Raw genomic sequence first — 19,922 nt, 5'->3', positions numbered from 1 at the left:
GTAGACAATATTTGCCAATTATATCAACTATATAACTCTTGGATAGTTTAGTGGAACAACATTTATTCATATTTATCCAATAAATCTCACTAAACTCTATGCATCTAAGTTCACAATCCTATTGTGGTAACTTAGTTAAGTCAAACCCAAAAGTCTAAAAAGTATCATATACTTCAACACGCCGTCCCACGATAGATGGGAGTACTTCGCTCCGGCGAACCCACTCCTTATCGATCTAGGGGTTAACGCGTTGGACATATTGGAAGGCATCTAAATAACTTAATATAAACATTAGGGTTTTGTTAATATTATAACGATCATGATCCCATCATAAAGAGATTCCCCATTTTTCCTTGAATAAACTACTTCAAATCAATACTCGTTAATGGTTTGATTTCCAAGTAGTGGAGGAGTCACATCGGTCTCGCTTAAAACCCACAGCCTTACAAGTTCAATGACCCCGTTGTTGACAAAATCGCCCCATGTCAGAAATTAAGAAGATTCGTATTTCATTCCGTGTTTCATAAACACGAGAATCTCATAATCATTTGTAAATGTTAAAATCTTGAGTTACAGATTTTATCTTGTTTAGCAGGCATGACATGGGTGACGTATCTAATACATACATGCATGCATGATTAATCTAATTAAAGCATGCATCATTAACTATTCTATACATACATTCATACATCAATATGTAAAGTGCGGTATGTAAACGTGCTTGGTTATGACCTTTATCGTATGGGATCCTTTCTAGCTAATGAAAGGATCAAGGTCAATCTATGGTGAATAATATAAATACAATTACAATTATAAGTCTCCATTCTTCTTGTCTCGATTGTTGCTTCTCCTCTTGGATCATGCAACTCCTTGACGTAAATTACATTAAAACAACCTATACTAATGTACTTATATAAGAAAACTCGAGTTACATTAGAGGTAAACGAATTATAAAGAATAAACAACATGCAAGTCGTATTTAGAAATCAAAACCATAAATAAAAAACCATTAACTAAAGGTTCTTAAGGCCATAACCATACACCATGATATCACATGACACATAATAAAATACTTATAATATTAATATGGTATCACATATCATAGTTCATACTATATAATCAAACACAACATATTTACCAAAATTCGAAAAATTAAAATCAGCTTTCCAAAAACTAAAAATCGCTATATCGAGGCCTGTAACGACATCCAATGGCTTACATACACGAACCTGAGGTTGTCAGTCTTTCTCAGTGACCCGATTCCAGTCGGAAAACACATATTGTTTGCAAAAATTGGACACTGGACACAGATTTCACCAAATATGTTCAGTTTTTTTCAGAAATCGCATCGTATACAATCTCCGTAATAAAAATAAAGTATATCATATATACTCACACAACGATATATACAACCATCACATGATTATAAAATATATCATGGATATCATATATATATTCAAAATTTATATATACAGGCATATACACACACCGAAAATTATATACATGCTCACTTATATCAAAACTGTAAACATACAACTGAATTAAAACATTTCGCAAGTAGCTCTGATGTCATTTTTGGGATTTGTGGCACAAATGCAGCGCAAAAATAAAAAATATATATGAAAAACGGAACCCCAAACGCAGGTTCCATGCGAAACAAGACATTTAATTCGGAGATTAGATGTTTACCTTAATATAGCTTTCCTTCTGATTTTAATGGCCGTTCCGATTCTTGATGAACTACAGCAGCCCACCTTTCAGAGATCTGCTTTCTAAGATATCCACACGAACGTCCGATCGTCCAACGATCACCGGAGCCAGTACTAGCCGATTTGGTTGTCTCTTTCTTTCTCTCTCTCTAGCCTCTCTAAGATGTAAAGCTGCTAGGGTTTTTTCTATAAAAATGATTTTTCTTCCAAACCCTAAAAATATACATCTTAATGTATATATAAGGAGAGAGGGGATTCGGCCTAACCCTAATCATAATGGGCTTCTAAAAGGACCCATTCTGATTTTGGGTTTATATTATTATTAAATTCGAATTTAATATATGTACAATTAATCAAGTCTCACTTAATTAATTTAATAATTAAATTCAAATTAACAATAATAAAATATTTAAATTCATAATTTAAATAACACTCCGTTTTAAACGTTCTTTGTGTGTGACCCTTTAGGTTATTATTACGTTGACAATAATTTTATTTTCTAATAATAAAATTATAAACAATGAGTGGCATCTAATATTACATCATTGCTCCCCAAGTAATAATAATAGTTGGTGATTCAATTAAACCTTTCGTGAATAATGTACAATGTAATATAATCCCTTTAGCCTTATATTATAGATCAAACTCGAGACATGTATTGTGTCATCCTCTGTTAAAGTTTAATCTTTCTTTCCTTGATCAATGAGTAAACTATTAAAAAAATCAGTATTTGAGCACGATCATGCATTTTATAGTCTCACTCCATCAAGAGGCCAATAATATCACTCCTTTAATAAAGGAGGGCTAAATCCCATCTAGATCATTCATATTTCTTATACGATTCATAATATACCCAATGTCTACTTTTATTATTACCCGGTCAAGGATAACTTTCAATAGTATCAAAGTATACTAATTCTCGTATAGAAATATAATGATTTCAGGTCAAAGGACCAATACATCATTATCACTGTGAGATTTACTTGTGAAACTTTAAACATGTTGTATCTCACAACGGGTCAATCCAACACCATGTATTTAATACATGTGCCCGTGTTTTAACTTTAATATCACCGTACCTATGATCAATGAGTTGTGATCATCAATCAACAAACACACTAGCCTCAACGTATTTATTATCGTCCCTTAACAATAATACTTGACCAGAGACCTTTAGGAATACTAATACTATTCTCATAATCTCATTTATAAGTCACGCACTTAGAGATACAGATTTATATATCATATTCCAAGGACATTTATTAATCTAACATTTTATCACAAGAAAATAAAGATATAATAGATTACTAAAGAATAGTCCATAGAATCATAATTAATAATCCAAATGTTTCATAATATAAACATAATAGTGGTGTCTCCAGGGCACAAACACTAACAGTTGGAAGATTATCCCTTGCCTTTGGAAAACCTTGACTTCTTGACTCTTATGTTTGAGAACTTCCTAGCCAAGTAAGCCATGTATTGGTCCATTTCATCTAGTTCATCCAAGGTATAATATTCATCTTCCTCTTCCAACACAACTTGCTTCTGAGGTCCTTTATTCTTTTGTTCTATAGCTTGAACGACTGAAACTTGATCATCTTGCTCATCTTCACTTTCTTCTATGTCATTTACAATTAAGGCACTTGAACCATCGACAACATGACCATGGTGTGCTTTCAATGACTTTCTTTGCATCATTTCAAGTTTATAAGTTTTCAAGATTCCATATAGAACTTCTAAAGTTATTCTGCTCAAATCTCTTCCTTCTCTAATAGCTGATATTTTCTGTTCAAGATGGTCAGGAAGAGTTAGCAGAAACTTTAGGTTAACCTCCTCAGCTTCATAATATTTATCATGAAGCTGCAAGTCATTTATTAGTTTATTGAACCTTTCAAAAACTTCAGTGTTTCCTTATTTTGGTTTAGCTATAAACCTTTTATATTGAGAAACAAGAATCCTCTTTTGATTTGACCTAACCTTCTCTGTTCCTTCACATAAGATTTCTATTTTCTCCCAAATTTGTTTGGTTGTATCATAGTTAACGATGTTATTGTACATTACGTTGTCAAGTGACTCAATCAAGATCAGTTGTAAGCCACTGTCCAGAGAGACTTTATTTTTCAGGTTCAGTGTATTCTGAGGGATCTTTAGGAGCATAATGTGTTGGAATGACCATGTCCCCGTCTGTAGATTCCTCAACTCTTACCATAGGAGTGAAAAGCCCATTCTTGAGGATATGAATGTATAATGGATTGGCCATCCTGATGAACAACAACATTTTCTTTTTCCATAGTGTATAGTTAGATCTGACAAAGGTGGGGATTTTGATACTGCTAAGTTTCTGTGTATTCATTCTTCCAATATCTTTAATCTGTTTGCTTTCAGATTTTGCTCTGATACCACTTGTTGGGTAATGAATACAACACAGGGGGGGTGAATGTGTTTTAAACAATTTTAATGGCTTTTTGAACTTTTAAGAATGATGAACAAAGTAATATGTATTGTAGGGATAATATGCTTTAACAGGATAATTAAACATGCACATTAATACACTTATCTTTCAAAACTCACTTAACTTTATATTAAAATCAAGCTAGTGTTTTGTTACAAATTTCTGGGTTCTTAGTATGTTAAGAACTCGGCTTCTCTCTTGAGAGTTACAAGATATTTCAGATTTGTTAGTTACCTCTAAAAACAAAGCATCCGGTGTTTACTTTATAGGACAGTAAACACTGGTTTTACACAGCATGCAAAAGCATGTACTAAACCTTACTTTAAGTTAATTACTCCCTCTCTTTCATTTTAATAGTCGTTTGACTTTTCTGCACTCATTTCGAAGTGCTTTGACCGTATAGTTTAAATAATTATTTTTAAAATTTTCTTTTTCTGAATAAAAATATATAACTTAAACTTTTATTTACAAAAGAATTTTTTTAAAAATAATAATTTTTACTATGCGGTCAAAGCATCTTGAAATAAGTGCAGAAAAGTCAAGAGACAGTTAAAATGAAACAGAGGGAGTAAAACTTTCTAATTATGGTTTAGTGTATCTTTGCAAATCGTGCATGTCTGTGACTTTACTTTGTCAGTTAATCTTGACCTTTGATCTTGTACTCTTCAAGCTGTTTTTGTAGACTTTTCAAATTAGTAATTGATTTGTTTGTTGATTGATAATCTTGGATATTAAACTGATCTGCCTTCTATACTTGAGTTTTACATCGAGATCTCCAGTTAGTTATATAGAGAACTCGACATCTCGATAAGTATAATTACTTATCGAGATCTCTAATTACTCTATAGTTGTTTGACTTATCGAAGTCTCTGAGTTGTCTATAAGAGAATTTGGCTTGTCGAGATCTCTCGTCTTCATGTCTTCATTTTGGCTTGTCGATATCTGTGAGTTCTCTAGTGACAAATTGACTTAACGATATCTCAGAGATCTCTAGTGATATTTTGACTTATCGATACCTCAGAGATCTCTAGTGATATTTTGACTTGTCTATATCTTAGAGTTCTCTAGTGAAGAAATGACTTATCGATATCTCTAATCTTCATGTCTTCAATTTGGCTTGTCGATATCTCTGAGTTCTCTAGTAGCTTTTCTAGACTTCTCAATAAGTCATTCTGGAGTTCTCAAATGACTTCTCTATAACACTTAATGTGGCGCCCTCCAAACCCGGGTCAGAAGTTTGGGGTCCACAACACATATACAATATATAAACCTGTATATGAAATATTATTTGCAAAGACCCTGCTTTACATAACCACGGATCGCAACAGGTTAAAGTATGAAAACAAGCCACAACCTTAACTTTATTACAATGTACCAAATCCCAACTAATTTAACTTACAACTGATAATGAAATTATTCTTACAATCTTATTATCTCACTACCATATGAAGCTTCTGCTAACTCGATCCAACTCAAACTGGAATCCTAGCTCGCACTTTAGACTGAGGAACTTCACTATCATCCATATCCTTCTTAACTGTAAAATATATAAAAAGATTCGCAAGAGTGAGCTAACTAGCTCAGCAAGTCATAATAACAATAACTGAGGTTAAACCATGATCAAACGAGATGGTTCAAAGGAATCAAGTTTCTTGTTAAACAACCAATAGAATTGGATATTCATTTTAAGTTTTTAAAACAAAGGTTAGGCTGCTGATCAGTCACGCACTAACCCCGAGCAAAGCATACAACACTGCTCTAACTACTGGATCCAAGACACACATTGGCCTAACTTGACCATCGATATGGTCTGACCACGAATCTGGTCCATATAAAGAAAACTACCCAATTCTAAAGCAGTTCAATATGATAAACAATATAATTCAATAAAACCGGATCATAATCAATAACAATAAAATATTTGTATAAGAGCATGGTGAAAATTTCTGGGTACCGAAAGGGTATGCCAAAGTATATAAAAGAAGTGGCCTCCAGCCTGTAGGATAATCGGGTATTAGATGAATAATATTTTTACAAGGTTTTAGTACTTTGATGTCACAAGATATGGTCGAGTATAAAAGTTTCTGTATGTGTAAACAATTCTGTTCCAGTGTTTGGTATATGATGTATATATATTTGTGGAGCAGCATCGTGTTTGTGTGGCTTAGTATCTGGTAAATCAACAAGAAATGGTTCACAAAGAATAAGGCTTACGGCTCAAAGATCAAATGATGTGGCTCAGGTTCAAGGCTGAAGGATTCAAAGTACTTTCAACATAAAACAAAGCTATTTTTGAATACTTAACAATATGTTACGAGAAAGTTTAGAAATATTTGCATTATATCTCGAAAAAGGTTTAGAAGTACTTGCCTTATCACAATCGATTCCAATTTCACTTGTACTCGCCCAATGACTTTCTTCAACAACCACTCGTCTACTTTTTCCTATGCCTCGATTCTATTTTCTGATCACTTGCCGTATTTTCTACATGTCAATTCCATTTTCTGATCACTTGCTTCCCTTTCCTACACCTTGTTTACTCTGCTAGGCATCATAAGTATCTATCAATATTCATCTCACATTATTCTAATCGTCACATGGACGTTATAAGGTTTCAACTACCCTTCGTTTTACCCAAATCCGATTTACGGATTAAAAGTTATGCTAAAACAAGTAAGAACTGATCACATAGACCGACAATCAAACAAATAAGTCACATATAACACAGAGCACGTCAAACAATCAATGAAATATCATTTTATAGGCTTTCGGGTATTTAAAATGATTTTTAAAATATTTTTTAGAATTAAAACGGGTCGTTGGATCAATTTCGGGTTAATAAACAGGGTTCAGCTGGCCAATTCTGGCTCCGAAACAATTTTATAATAATTATCGAGCCTTGGAAATAATTTAGAATAATATTTTAAAGCTCGAAACTATTTTTCGGAATTTTTAAATCATTTTTAAATAATTAAATCTAATTAAATAATTAATTAAAATCAATTAATAATTAATTAGATCAATTAATCAATTAATTTTCGAATTAATTGACCAATTAATCAATTAAAAATTAACTGAAATTAATTAACTAATTAATTCAGATTTATTTTTGAATTAAAAATAATTTTCGGAATTAAAATACTAATTTTTTAGAATTTTCAGAAATTAAAAATGAATTTTTATAATAAAAATAAATAGGAAATATGATTTTTAAACATTTTATAAACAGGAATCCTATTTTTTGAAAACTTTGCAAACTACAGGGACTAAACTTCACCATCTTCAAAACTACAGGGACTAAACTGCAATTTTGCAGTTCAAGTCGCCGAAAAATCGGGGGTGGCCGGAGAAGACGATCCCGGCGTCCTCACCCAACCAACACCTCCAGATCAACACTACACAACATCAGGAACTTGTTCATGCAATCAAAACATTCTAATCATCCCTGTTCTGGCCGGAAATTGGCCAAGAACATCGCTGGTTTCCGGCGAACATCGTAAATCTTTAAAACACAACTCCCTTCGATTCAAGCATCCTCTGTTAACGAGCTATATATCAATCGATTGCAAATTTCATAAGGAACACAACCCACTATAAATTAACAGCTAATAACCCTTGAATCAAAAACCCCCAAATTTCAATTGAAAACATTCATACGGGTTATAAACCCTAATTTTAAAATTCGAAAATCAAACTCAAATTTGAACATGTTATTGAACTCCAAATCAGACGTATAATATACCAAAATCATCAGGAAAACAAGCTATACAACATGCAATCATCAAATCATACAAACAATCATCCGAACAAAAATTCATATTTTTCATAAAAATAATTCGAAAATAAATAAATTTTTAGAAATTAAACCTTTGATTCTGCAGGTGTATGGATTACAGATTCAGATAGAGCTTCTCAAGACCTTCAAATCCAGTACTCGAGCTTTTCAAACAAAGATCAATAACACCTTCAAAAGTTGGTTTGATTCTTGAAACAATTTATGAATATATGATTTTTCTCTGTAAAATTATATATTTATCTGTCTGCAAATGATTTTGATACGAAATAAAATACGGTAAAAGTCTATTTATATTTACGGAAAATTAGTATCCCGTTGGATCATTCCGGATATAAAATGGTACGTTTATTTGTAAAAACTGATCCAAACGGTATCGGTTTTCGGGATAATTATCCAAATCGGTACAATTTGTACTGCGGTCTTGGTCTCAGCGCCTGGTTACACGTATTACGAAGTGATAATTGTGATAGTTTAATAAAAAGCTCCCGTTTATCGAAAATACGGGTTTTATTGATTTACCGAAACGAATACTGTATCGAAAATATTGCGCCGGGACCCGCGCAGGACAAACCGTACGCCGGATCGAAAAAGTCGAAACATGAAAAATGCTCGGAATATTACAATTAGGTTAGGAAGGAGTTCTCGGAAGAGTTTCGTGTTCCAAAAACGTAACAACGGTTGACGTCGGTTGGTTCCCGTTTTTATAAAATAGATTTTAAATACTCGGAAAAAGATTTTATAAATTTCATATGATTCATATAAATTCATAAATCAACATAAAAATAGTTAGGAAGATATGACAATTATCTATATTTTATTTTGGACATATAAAAATTGAAATACTCAATTAATACTATTTTTGAGTATTCAAATACAAATAACACTTAACAGTTAATTCACAGAATATATACTGAACACACATAATAATTATTTAATTAGCGAAAATAATTACACGGTATATCTCAGATATTACATGATCCCCTAACAATATCACAGCTTTTCGTAAAAAAACAATAAAAAGTTATCATCATCATCTCATTATTGATGATACATGTCATTTAAATAATAAAATCATCTTGACAAAAAAAGCAGTAAACAATCATTCTCGTTATTAGATGATACAAATGATGCGGTTATGTTTAGCAAAAAAATAATTTTGTGTGATGCTCTGAATCGTTATTTGACAAAAATAATTATGATTTATTAAAATTCCTTTCCTTTTTTTGTCAAAGACCAAAAATTATTTCTAAGAATATTTAGCATCTTTTGTTTATTGCCTTAAAAAAGAGAATAATTCTTTTCTTTATCTAACCCCATAAATTCCACTTCCATAAATACCCCTTATCACAATCATCAATAACCACAATTACTTATCAACCCTTGATATAAGTAAACAATCTTATCAGTGATAGGTCAGTAAGAGAAAAGATAAAGAAGACTTCTGCCAAACGCATCGAAGATAGCGAGACCAAGTCGTCCTCCTCTTCCTCCCCCACCCATTTCCTCTTTCTTCTCTATCCTTCTCTCTCTCCCCTCACCCTCTTATATATATACATACAACTTATATGTATATTTTATCTCTTTTTCTCCGCAGCCTTTGCTAAATCAACCCTTTTGTTTTCAGCAGCAACCCTAGATTCTGTTCTTGATCTGTGTTTTCTCAACTGGGTTTGATTTTTCTTGGTGTTTTTGGTTGGATTTGGGGGTAAAGATGTCATCTTTAAGCAGAGAATTGGTGTTTCTTATACTCCAATTCCTTGAAGAGGAGAAGTTTAAAGATTCTGTTCACAGGTACAATCTTTTCCTGTTTATTTATATATGAAGAGAGAGAAAGAGAGAGAGAGAGGAGAGAGAGAGAGGAGAGAGAGTGGGGGAGAGAGAAAGAGAGAGAGAGAGAGAGAGAGAGAGAGAGAGAATTGTATGCTTGTTTGTGTATGGTCATTTTTAGGGATAAAAATGGGTCAATTGGTTTGACTTATTTTTTTAATTTATATTTATGATTTATTTGTGTTTTAAGTAATATTGTTCAAGTGAAGTTACAGTAAGGGTTAAACTGGTATGATTTATGTACTTTATTTACTGGTTTTCAATTTAAATTTGGATTTTTAAGCTTGTTTGTTGTAAAAATATATTGATTTGATTTTTTAAGGATTGAATTTATAGTACTATGAATGGTCTTTTTCACTTTGGATTTGGTTATTAAATCATTTGTGAGTGCTATTAGATTCCTTTTCCAGTTACAAGTAATATATATGCTCTTAATTTCATATATCATATATATAATATATTTTACTTGTATATCCAACTTGGATATTTTATTTCTGTGAAATGTTTGTTCGATTCTGTCATGATTGGAATTGGTAATTTGTAGGCTTGAGCAAGAATCTGGCTTCTACTTCAATATGAGGTACTTTGAGGAAAAAGTACATGCGGGTGAATGGGATGAGGTCGAAAAATATCTCTCTGGATATACCAAAGTGGATGACAACAGATATTCTATGAAGATATTTTTTGAAATCAGGAAGCAGAAGTATCTCGAAGCTCTTGATAGGTACTTTAGTATTGAGTTGATTCTTTTAAATTTCTTTACAAGTGTAATTCTTTTGTTTTGCTAATGTTACAATTTTTCTCTATATTATTAGGCAAGACAAGTCCAAAGCTGTCGACATACTAGTGAATGATCTGAAAGTGTTCTCCACTTTCAATGAAGATCTGTACAAAGAAATCACTCAGTTGCTTACACTTACCAATTTCAGGTAACATACAAATGTGTTTGGATAGTATATTGTAGCAATAGGTGTCTAAATTTTTCTTTCTTCCTTCTACATATCAAGGAAAGTGAAAAGAAAAAAAATTAATTTAATAATTTAGTTGTTGGTCTGGCAGAACCTATTAGATTGAAAAAGTCTCCTTTATATTTGAAGTTTTCATTGTGAGGTCATTTACTTGTGGAATGTCATTAAAAGGACATGGTACTAGAAAATGTAATCGTTATATTCTAAAGCTCTAAATCAGCCGACTTCTCTTTCATTCATTACTTAGGTCTAGCTGAGGTTAATTCTGGTCCTCTATATACTTATTGCAAAATTTTAATTTAGTTGTAGAGGTAAGTTTAAAAAATCGCAATACTACAGCTGAAGTTTCTAATGTCTTTCGTGGCCTGTTGCTGGTGGCTGATAAAGGAAACAATAAAGAAACATTTCTTGTAGTATTGATATTTTTATAAAATTGAATTACTGAATATATTTCACTTCCTTTACCTTATTCTTCTATTGGATAATGTGACAGAGAGACAATATTATTAAATTCCATTCAATAATATTTACTTGTGAGGGTTATTATTATGAGTCGGAATTATTTAAATATAGTTTATTTGTCTAATCTATTTAATGTCCTGTCAGGGAAAATGAGCAATTATCCAAGTACGGAGACACAAAAACGGCCCGTAGCATTATGTTGGTAGAGCTTAAGAAACTTATTGAAGCAAATCCTCTTTTCCGTGAAAAACTTGTTTTCCCTACCTTAAAGTCGTCAAGATTAAGGACTTTAATCAACCAAAGGTATGGTTCTCGTTTCCCGTTGTTGTAGCATGCATTTCATACTGTAGTTTTTCCGCAGCTGTATTCCATGGTTTTTTTTGTATGTTTCTTATAAAGTCTATATATATTTTCTTAAATTGTATTGGTTTGGTTTTTTCTGCCTATTCCGTGATTGTGGTTAGTTTGTCTAGAAACAGCTGACAGTGTCCACTAGTTACTCTAGAATATTTAATATAATTTTCATAAAGTTAGACTCGCCTAATTAGAGAGAGAAAATAGGGCAGTATCTTTACTGTATTTGTATTTTATTTCTTAATAAAAAATTATACTCAGGCAGATAATTGTAATTGTGGTAATTATAAAGCATGTATATGTTTTGATCAGCTGGTGTATGAAATTTTATATCTATTAGAGTATCATTAATGAGTTGTATGAAGGTTTGCTATAATCCGAGTACTAATAAATCGATCTGTACTCTGTCCAGTTTGAATTGGCAGCATCAGCTGTGCAAGAATCCTAGGCCGAATCCAGACATTAAGACCTTGTTCACCGACCATACTTGTGCACCTCCAAATGGTGCTCTCGCACCCACACCAGTCAATATTTCATCTGCTACTGTTGCGAAGCCTATGGCTTATACACCAATTGGAGCTCACGGTGTATGATAACTTTGATTATGAAATTTAGTTATATTTTACATTCTGTTTCTTTAAATTTTAGTGACGTCTATGCACAACCGATTGACACTTTTGTTTATGTATTTTAAATACAGCCCTTTCCGCCTGCAGCAGCTGCTTCCAATGCTAATGTTATGGCAGGTTGGATGGCAAATGCTGCAGCTTCTTCATCAGTTCAGGCAGCTGTTGTTACTGCATCAACCCTGCCTATTCTTCCAAATCAAAATCAAGGTAGTTTTTAATAGGGATCATACTCTTTGTTGACTTTTGTGATAAACTGTAAGACAATTGATCAATACTGCTTTCTGTTATACATGAATTAACATCTTAGTTTGCTACCATGTTTACTTACTCCCGAGTTGCAATCATAACCACAAATTTGGACTTGAATATATTGTTTTCTATTATTAATGCTAAGTTTAGTGGATCCATGCTGATGTTCTTCACTCATAATTTTGTTATTTTTTTGCTCATCTATATAGTTTCAAGTTTGAAACGTCCAATTACACCTCCAACTACTCTGGGAATGCTCGAGTATCAGACTGCTGATCATGAACAATTAATGAAACGTTTGAGGCCTGCGCAGTCTGTTGAAGAGGTAATTCTTGAGGGTTTTTGTTTAATAATGCTTATTTCTGCTATGTTCTCATACTGATTTACATTTTACTTGATGTTGGTATCGTGCACTTGTATACAGGTTTCGTATCCAGCAGCTCGTCAACAAGCTTCCTGGTCTCTTGATGACTTACCACGAACAGTAGCTTTCACCATGAATCAAGGGTCATCAATTACTAGCATGGATTTTCATCCATCTCATAGGACATTACTTCTTGGTATGATAACATATACATTGTTATACTTATACTCTTGCCAGAACTGTTTTTGATAGTCATGGTTCTGCCCCTAGGCTGGTAGTAGTAGGTAACATGGATATCCATATCTGACTTAAAAGGTTATCTCATACAGTTGGTTGTGGTAATGGTGATATCACTCTCTGGGAAGTAGCAATGCGTGAGAAATTGATCTCGAAGCCCTTCAAGATATGGGATATCACAACTTGTTCAATGGCATTTCAGGTTCTTTAAAGGCTAACACAGTCATTTTATTCCTTAGATCCTGTGTATGAAGGCCGATATTTTGGAATATTGTTACTTTGAGGGTTTAATATCATAATTGAGTAATATTAAAAAATACCCTATTATCCATCATTCATTTTTTTTGTAGTGTTAACTTCACCCTTCGTTCACTAAAAGATAATTATTTACATTGTACAGGCATCTGTTAGCAAAGAGTCTCCAATATCTGTAAGCCGTGTTACATGGAGTCCTGATGGAAACTATTTGGGTATGAACAATAATAAACTTGGTTGATATTGTCAAAAGAACTTTTACCTGATTTCTCAAAGGTACCTTTGTATAATTCTTATAACTGATGCTGCAGGGGCTGCATTTGCGAAGCATTTAGTTCATGTTTATGCTTATGCTGGACCTAACGACCTAAATCAGCATCTAGAGGTGATTTACGATTTTGCAATCTGTTTAATAAAGTTCTGTTCATATAGTACCGTCTGCTGACAGCTTTCTGTAAAAGCAGATAGATGCACATGCTGGTGGAGTCAATGACTTGGCTTTTGCTAATCCAAACAAGCAGTTGTGTATAATAACCTGTGGGGATGATAAGTTGATAAAGGTGAGGAACAGTTAATCATATTTTGGTTAACCTTCTTTGCTAATTCCACCCTCCTTTGTTTTGCTTGCTCTGTTAAAATACTAATTTAAAAATAAAACAGGTGTGGGATATGACGGGGAAAAAGCTGTTTAACTTTGAAGGGCATGAATCACCAGTGTATTCTGTATGTCCTCACCAAAAAGAGAATATTCAGGTATACAAATCCAGACAATTTTCAGGCTGGTTTCCAGTGCCCTAGGGTTTTGTTATGTTATCCTAAAGAAGTGACAATTTTCAGGCTGGTTTCCAGTGCCCTAGGGTTTTGTTATGTTATCCTAAAGAAGTGGTTTGTAATGAATTTGAGCAGCATCATATGTGGGAATGGAATAATTTGGGAACTGATAATTATAGAATTTCTTCAACATTTATATAGCGTGGGCAAGCATCAATCAGGAATTGCAGGGTTAGATAAAAAAGGTCCTTCTTTATTTATATATATAAAGTTAAATGTGGCCCATATATGGGAGCTAGAATAATTTACCTTGGCTTATTTATTTAGTCTCCTGCCATTTCTCTCACTATTTCGGATTTAGATTAGATATTGATTCTAAAAAGTGGTTCAAGTCTGAAGTAAAGGTGCTATTTGTATCATGGGATTTTAATGAGGTTAATCGTTTACGGGAATGAGAATGAGATTTTACTACAAAAGTGTATAGGAACCTCACATCCATTCCCATTTATTGGGTTGAAATCCAAGGATCCAAAGGGCTACTAAGTTTGATCCTTGCAATATTGAGCAGCAACTTTTACAGACCAGCAATTGTAGGTAGCATAAGCAAGTACACAGTTATACTACTATTAGTAGCATATGACTGGGGAATCTGCTTTCACTGTTGTAGATGTATTTCCGTAAGTAGTGTTGTTATAAGAACACGACTTATGATAATATGATTTGGGCAGAGACGGTTACAGCAAGTTATATTCTCTTCATGGGTATTTGGGTAATTTTATCTTGTAAAGGTATACACATCTTACCACTCTATTTTTTGCAGTTTATATTTTCAACTGCAATTGATGGGAAGATTAAGGCCTGGCTTTATGATAATATGGGATCAAGGGTTGACTATGATGCTCCTGGGAGATGGTGCACTACTATGCTTTACAGTGCTGATGGCAGTAGGTCAGTGGAATTTCAAAATATACCTTGAGTATCCCACTTGTATTCTTTGTCATTTAATATATTTCAAGACAGATATGTAAATTTGGTTTCTAGATCCGGTGGCGGTGTGAATCAAGTATGCTGATTGCTCATCTTTTTTAACGCTTCATCACATATTTGTCACTATTGCTGGCACTTTTTCAGACTTATTATCATTTCAAATACTTCATTTCAGATTGTTTTCTTGTGGAACGAGTAAAGATGGAGACTCTTTTCTGGTTGAATGGAATGAAAGTGAAGGAGCAATAAAACGATCATATTCTGGATTTAGAAAGAAATCAGTAGGCATTGTCCAGTTTGACACAACTCAAAATCACTTTTTGGCTGTTGGCGAAGATAATCAGATAAAGTTTTGGGATATGGACAACACAAACATGCTCACAAGTACAGATGCTGATGGTGGACTACCGGTTAGTATTTAATTCTTCTCTTGCAATATCACTTTTAACTTACCCATTAATGACAGTGTCCCCGACCCTCCAGAAAAGGAAAGATCCCCACTGTGAAGCTTGCCAGTAAAGAAAATTATGAAGCGAGATAAAGGAGCCCATGCCTATTGTTCTAATTTTAATTATTTAATTAGGGGTTTTGTCTTTGCAGAATCTGCCTCGTCTGAGATTTAATAAGGAAGGTAATCTTCTAGCAGTTACCACTGGGGATAGTGGGATTAAGATACTTGCAAATGCAGCTGGTCTCAGGTCCTTAAGGTCTGTTGAAGCCCCACCCTTTGAAGCATTAAGATCAGCACCAGAGCCATCCGCGATTAAGGTATTATTTTTTTCCAAGTGTAGCACTTATTTTGGATAATACAATGTGTCAGTATGTGATCACGACACTATACTTTTCCTTCCGATGTTGAATATATAGGTGTCTGGATCTTCTGCTATTCCAAACGTCAATCCAGTTAATTGCAAAGTGGAAAGAAGCTCCCCCGTAAGGCCATCTGCCATTCCTGTAAGTCAGTTTATTCCTGTTAAATGTATTAGTTATAGATATATCAGGAGTACTTTAAGAATTAGTTTCTGTTAAGGGTATTTGCACGATATTGTTAGAAATAATACCTCTAACACCTATTCCTTGATGTCAATCCCTGTGGCTGTATATCTGAAATAATAGTATATGCGGGTGATATTGGTTACTTATTAATGCTTTTTAGATGTTTCTTAAGGATTTTCTTATTCAGTCAGCAACCTAGTTTTCTCTTTACGTACCGTTACTGATGCTTGTTTATTTTCATTACCTAGAATGGAGCTGATTCTGTGGCTAGAAGCATGGAAAAGCCTAGGCATGTTGATGATGTGACTGAAAAATCCAAGTCCTGGCAGTTGACGGAGATTATAGATCCTGCTCACTGTCGGCTTGTGACATTGCCTGACAGCACAGATGCTACTAACAAGGTGTGGATCATATTATGCTCACAGTTTTCCAGTAGTTGGGTTAGTGAATTGTTTGTTTCTGATATGTATTAACACATCTAGGTTGCTCGACTTCTATACACAAATTCTGGCGTGGGCATTTTGGCACTTGGGTCAAATGGCATTCAAAGGCTTTGGAAGTGGTCCCGCAATGAACAAAATCCTAGTGGAAAGGTAATGAAGAAAAACTGATCAATAAATTTTGTGTTGTTTTTTTGGTGAATAGTTTGAGCAGCATTCTGATGTCTGTTTGGTTTTAAGGCCACTACCAATGTTGTTCCACAGCATTGGCAACCAAACAGTGGTCTTCTTATGACCAATGATGTTTCAGGTGTCAACCTTGAGGAAGTGTATCCATGCATAGCCCTATCAAAGAATGATTCTTATGTAATGTCGGCTTCTGGTGGAAAGGTCTCTTTGTTTAACATGATGACATTCAAGGTATGCCCGAACTTTGCTGTAAGTGCTTATTTGTCCAATTGGAGTATGATGATGATTTTCCTTATCCATTATACGTAGGTTATGACAACATTTATGCCTCCTCCACCAATTTCAACCTTCCTAGCATTCCATCCCCAAGATAATAACATAATAGCAATCGGAATGGAGGATTCAACTATCCACATCTACAATGTTAGGGTTGATGAGGTAAGAATCACACTCCTAGTTTGCTCAAGTAGTATGACTATAGCTGATGTTACTAACTTTCCGTGTATTAGGTGAAATCCAAATTAAAGGGTCATCAGAAGCGAGTTACCGGTTTAGCTTTTTCCACCAATTTGAACATACTGATTTCATCAGGCGCTGATGCTCAGGTAAGCTACTGCTTAAATCGTTAAAATTTTTGTGCAATGTTCCCTGTCTGTTTCCCAGCTTAAATGCCCACTCAGATGTCCAATATTTTTCATTAATGTCCTCAAATACCTTAGAAACTGAAGAATTTTATTAGTCTGTCCCTAACTATTAATGTTTTTGAGTGCATAACTGTTACTCATTTATATGAATGTAGAGAGTGAGAGATGGTTTACAATGTTTGTGCACAAAAAAAGAGAAAATGCACGAGAGAAGGGTAATGTTAGAACTAAGGATGTTTCTTACCTTGCCAAAGTAAATGAGGACTTTTTACATAGAGAAAAGAGGAATTCTTATTTAGCAAGGTACTTTTAGCAATTGTATTGAAAAGCAGATGCTTTGATTAGTCCTGAAACTATCAAACTCAATCTTTTAGGGGACATAATTATTGTAAAAATAATCGACTAACAAGTTAGAAGAATGATACAGGACATGTGCATCACAATTAAGGCATTTCATTATAAAGTCTTTGTACATTATCCTATACCAATATATCAATCACTTTCTTAGATCTAAATATCAAATGATTTACTTTAACCCCCATACGACAAAGTAGTGATTATGATCGAGGGATAATTCTGATGCCTGTCTAGTTATGGAAGCGCTCACATGCGCACATATATTTTTTGGGTAAGGTTGATTGCAAGAATTTAAGTACTCACATATTTGCCTCTTCTGAGGCTCGAACCCTCGATCTTTCCTTACCAAGGATGAGGGATCTCTGCTAGACTAAGCCTGGTGTCCTTTTCGGTTCTTGCACGAGGGAGGTTGCTTGTGATATATAATGTGATAGCCATTTTTCTTAAACATCATGGCCATGTTATGGGGTCTGTAGTTTAGATCTTGCTTTCAGTTACCTTTATCTTGATATGCAAAAATCATGTAAATGTATATGTGCTGGGAAGTGAAATTCAGTTCTGTTTGATTGTACTAATATAGCCTACATGCATGTCAGCTTTGTGTTTGGAGCATTGATACTTGGGAGAAAAGAAAATCAGTGCCAATACAGTTACATGGTGGCAAGCTACCTAGTGGTGATACGAGAGTACAATTCCACTCTGATCAAATCCGTTTGCTTGTATCCCATGAAACACAATTAGCATTATATGATGCCTCCAAGATGGATTGCATCCGGCAGGTAAAAGTATAAATTAACATCTGGCATTAATCCCCGTCACTTTAATTAAATAATTGCTAACCTTTTTTTGTGCATTCTTTTATTGTAGTGGGTTCCCCAAGATGTCCTCTCAGCGCCTATATCTTGTGCCGCATATTCGTGCAATAGTCAACTTGTTTATGCATCTTTTTGTGATGGAAATGTCGGGGTTTTTGATGCTGATAACCTGAGACTTAGATGTCGTATTGGGCCTACAGTGTACCTGTCTCCAGCAGTAGTAAACGGGTAAGACTTCATTCCATTCAGGCGGGTAAGGGCTTGTGTGTTCCCCCCCGGTCGGGTCGCAGAGATTGTAAATCTTTTTTATCAATATAGGGCTTGTCATGATTTATGCTTTCTTGTGTTTTGCTGCTGCTGTTTAATGGCCACAGCTTCTCTTTTAAATATTATATGATACATTACAATTATAATCTCACTTTACAATAGGCATTTCATTACATTTCTATATTAACTACAGTTGTATAATATCATGGATATTTCCGGTGGTTGTCTGTTCATATAATTCTTGTTAAAATAGGAAAAGAAGAAAATATATTTATGCTAAGCTTAATTTAATTTTAACTTTCAAGCATATATCCTGGAAATGTAAAACTGACCTGGTGATGTACTGCTATGCAGAAGCCAACCTGTGTACCCTCTAGTCGTTGCAGCACATCCACAGGATCCAAATCAGTTTGCAGTTGGGTTGACAGACGGGTCTGTGAAAGTTATAGAACCTACGGAGACAGAAGGGAAATGGGGAGCAACTCAACCAGCTGACAATGGTAGAAATGCATCATCATCTACCAGCAACCATGCAGGGGAACAGGTTCAAAGATAACATCTCTTGTATTTTAGGTTGCGATAGTCAAGATTTGCAGCATCATGTTAAATTTAGTTTTCTTTTAGATCTTAGATTAATTTGATTTACTTGTCGACTTTTAGACAAATATAGGGATCATGTTTAGAGAAGATCTCAACTGTGTAATTGATTGTTAACCCAACTGTTCATTTATATAGTTGTTCAGTTACTTATCATTCATCTTCTTTGTTCATGGTGCCCTAAATCTGGTTTCTTTTTCTGCTCGTGTAAATCAAGAAATGGAAAATTTTCGAACCAGAAAAATGTTTTTACTCTGTTCATGTGGAAATTCAGTATTTATTCACCTTCTCAAACGGTACGTGTGTGTTTCTATAGAAGTGGCTATATTTACTACTTATTGGTAATTTTACAAATTACTGTTTCACATATCTATCATTTTTTTTTAAAATCAGAGCATAACACTTGATAAAAGTATATTTAAGTACCTCTTCCCGGATGATTTTTACAGTACCCTTCTTTTTCTGTTTTAAAATTTCAGTGTTCACTATAGTAACTTTTGTAATTTTTAGTAGACTTCTGTGATCAATACAAAATTTAAGGTTTTAGGTACAGT

General features: G+C 33.9%; 1 protein-coding gene across 1 annotated transcript; it reads left to right on the top strand.

Moving 5' to 3' along the window:
- Positions 1–9,410: 9,410 nt before the first annotated feature.
- On the top strand, positions 9,411–19,524 carry LOC141675301 (topless-related protein 3-like). The gene is made up of 25 exons (XM_074482020.1): positions 9,411–9,751; positions 10,332–10,511; positions 10,603–10,716; positions 11,362–11,520; positions 11,984–12,158; positions 12,272–12,407; positions 12,659–12,774; positions 12,874–13,009; positions 13,143–13,252; positions 13,451–13,520; positions 13,617–13,690; positions 13,770–13,865; positions 13,966–14,058; positions 14,897–15,024; positions 15,239–15,473; positions 15,664–15,831; positions 15,931–16,017; positions 16,308–16,460; positions 16,542–16,652; positions 16,740–16,919; positions 16,998–17,126; positions 17,198–17,293; positions 18,286–18,468; positions 18,557–18,732; positions 19,126–19,524. The coding sequence occupies exons 1-25, from the start codon at positions 9,672–9,674 to the stop codon at positions 19,325–19,327; spliced, it is 3,387 nt and encodes a 1,128-aa protein (XP_074338121.1). The 5' UTR covers positions 9,411–9,671; the 3' UTR covers positions 19,328–19,524.
- The last annotated feature ends 398 nt before the right edge of the window (positions 19,525–19,922 follow it).

This window comes from Apium graveolens, chromosome 7 (genome assembly GCF_009905375.1).
Source record: "Apium graveolens cultivar Ventura chromosome 7, ASM990537v1, whole genome shotgun sequence".
NCBI lineage: Eukaryota > Viridiplantae > Streptophyta > Magnoliopsida > Apiales > Apiaceae > Apium > Apium graveolens.
This window is presented reverse-complemented; position numbering and strand designations above follow the sequence as displayed.

What these genes read in the sequence shown, in the direction of transcription:
- LOC141675301 (XM_074482020.1), top strand. Translation starts at nt 9,672, where the DNA reads ATGTCATCTTTAAGCAGAGAATTGGTGTTTCTTATACTCCAATTCCTT. An exon ending in TATCTCGAAGCTCTTGATAG is followed by an intron (nt 10,512 to 10,602) that starts GTACTTTAGTAT and finishes CTATATTATTAG; the next exon opens with GCAAGACAAGTCCAAAGCTG. An exon ending in CACCAATTGGAGCTCACGGT is followed by an intron (nt 12,159 to 12,271) that starts GTATGATAACTT and finishes TTTTAAATACAG; the next exon opens with CCCTTTCCGCCTGCAGCAGC.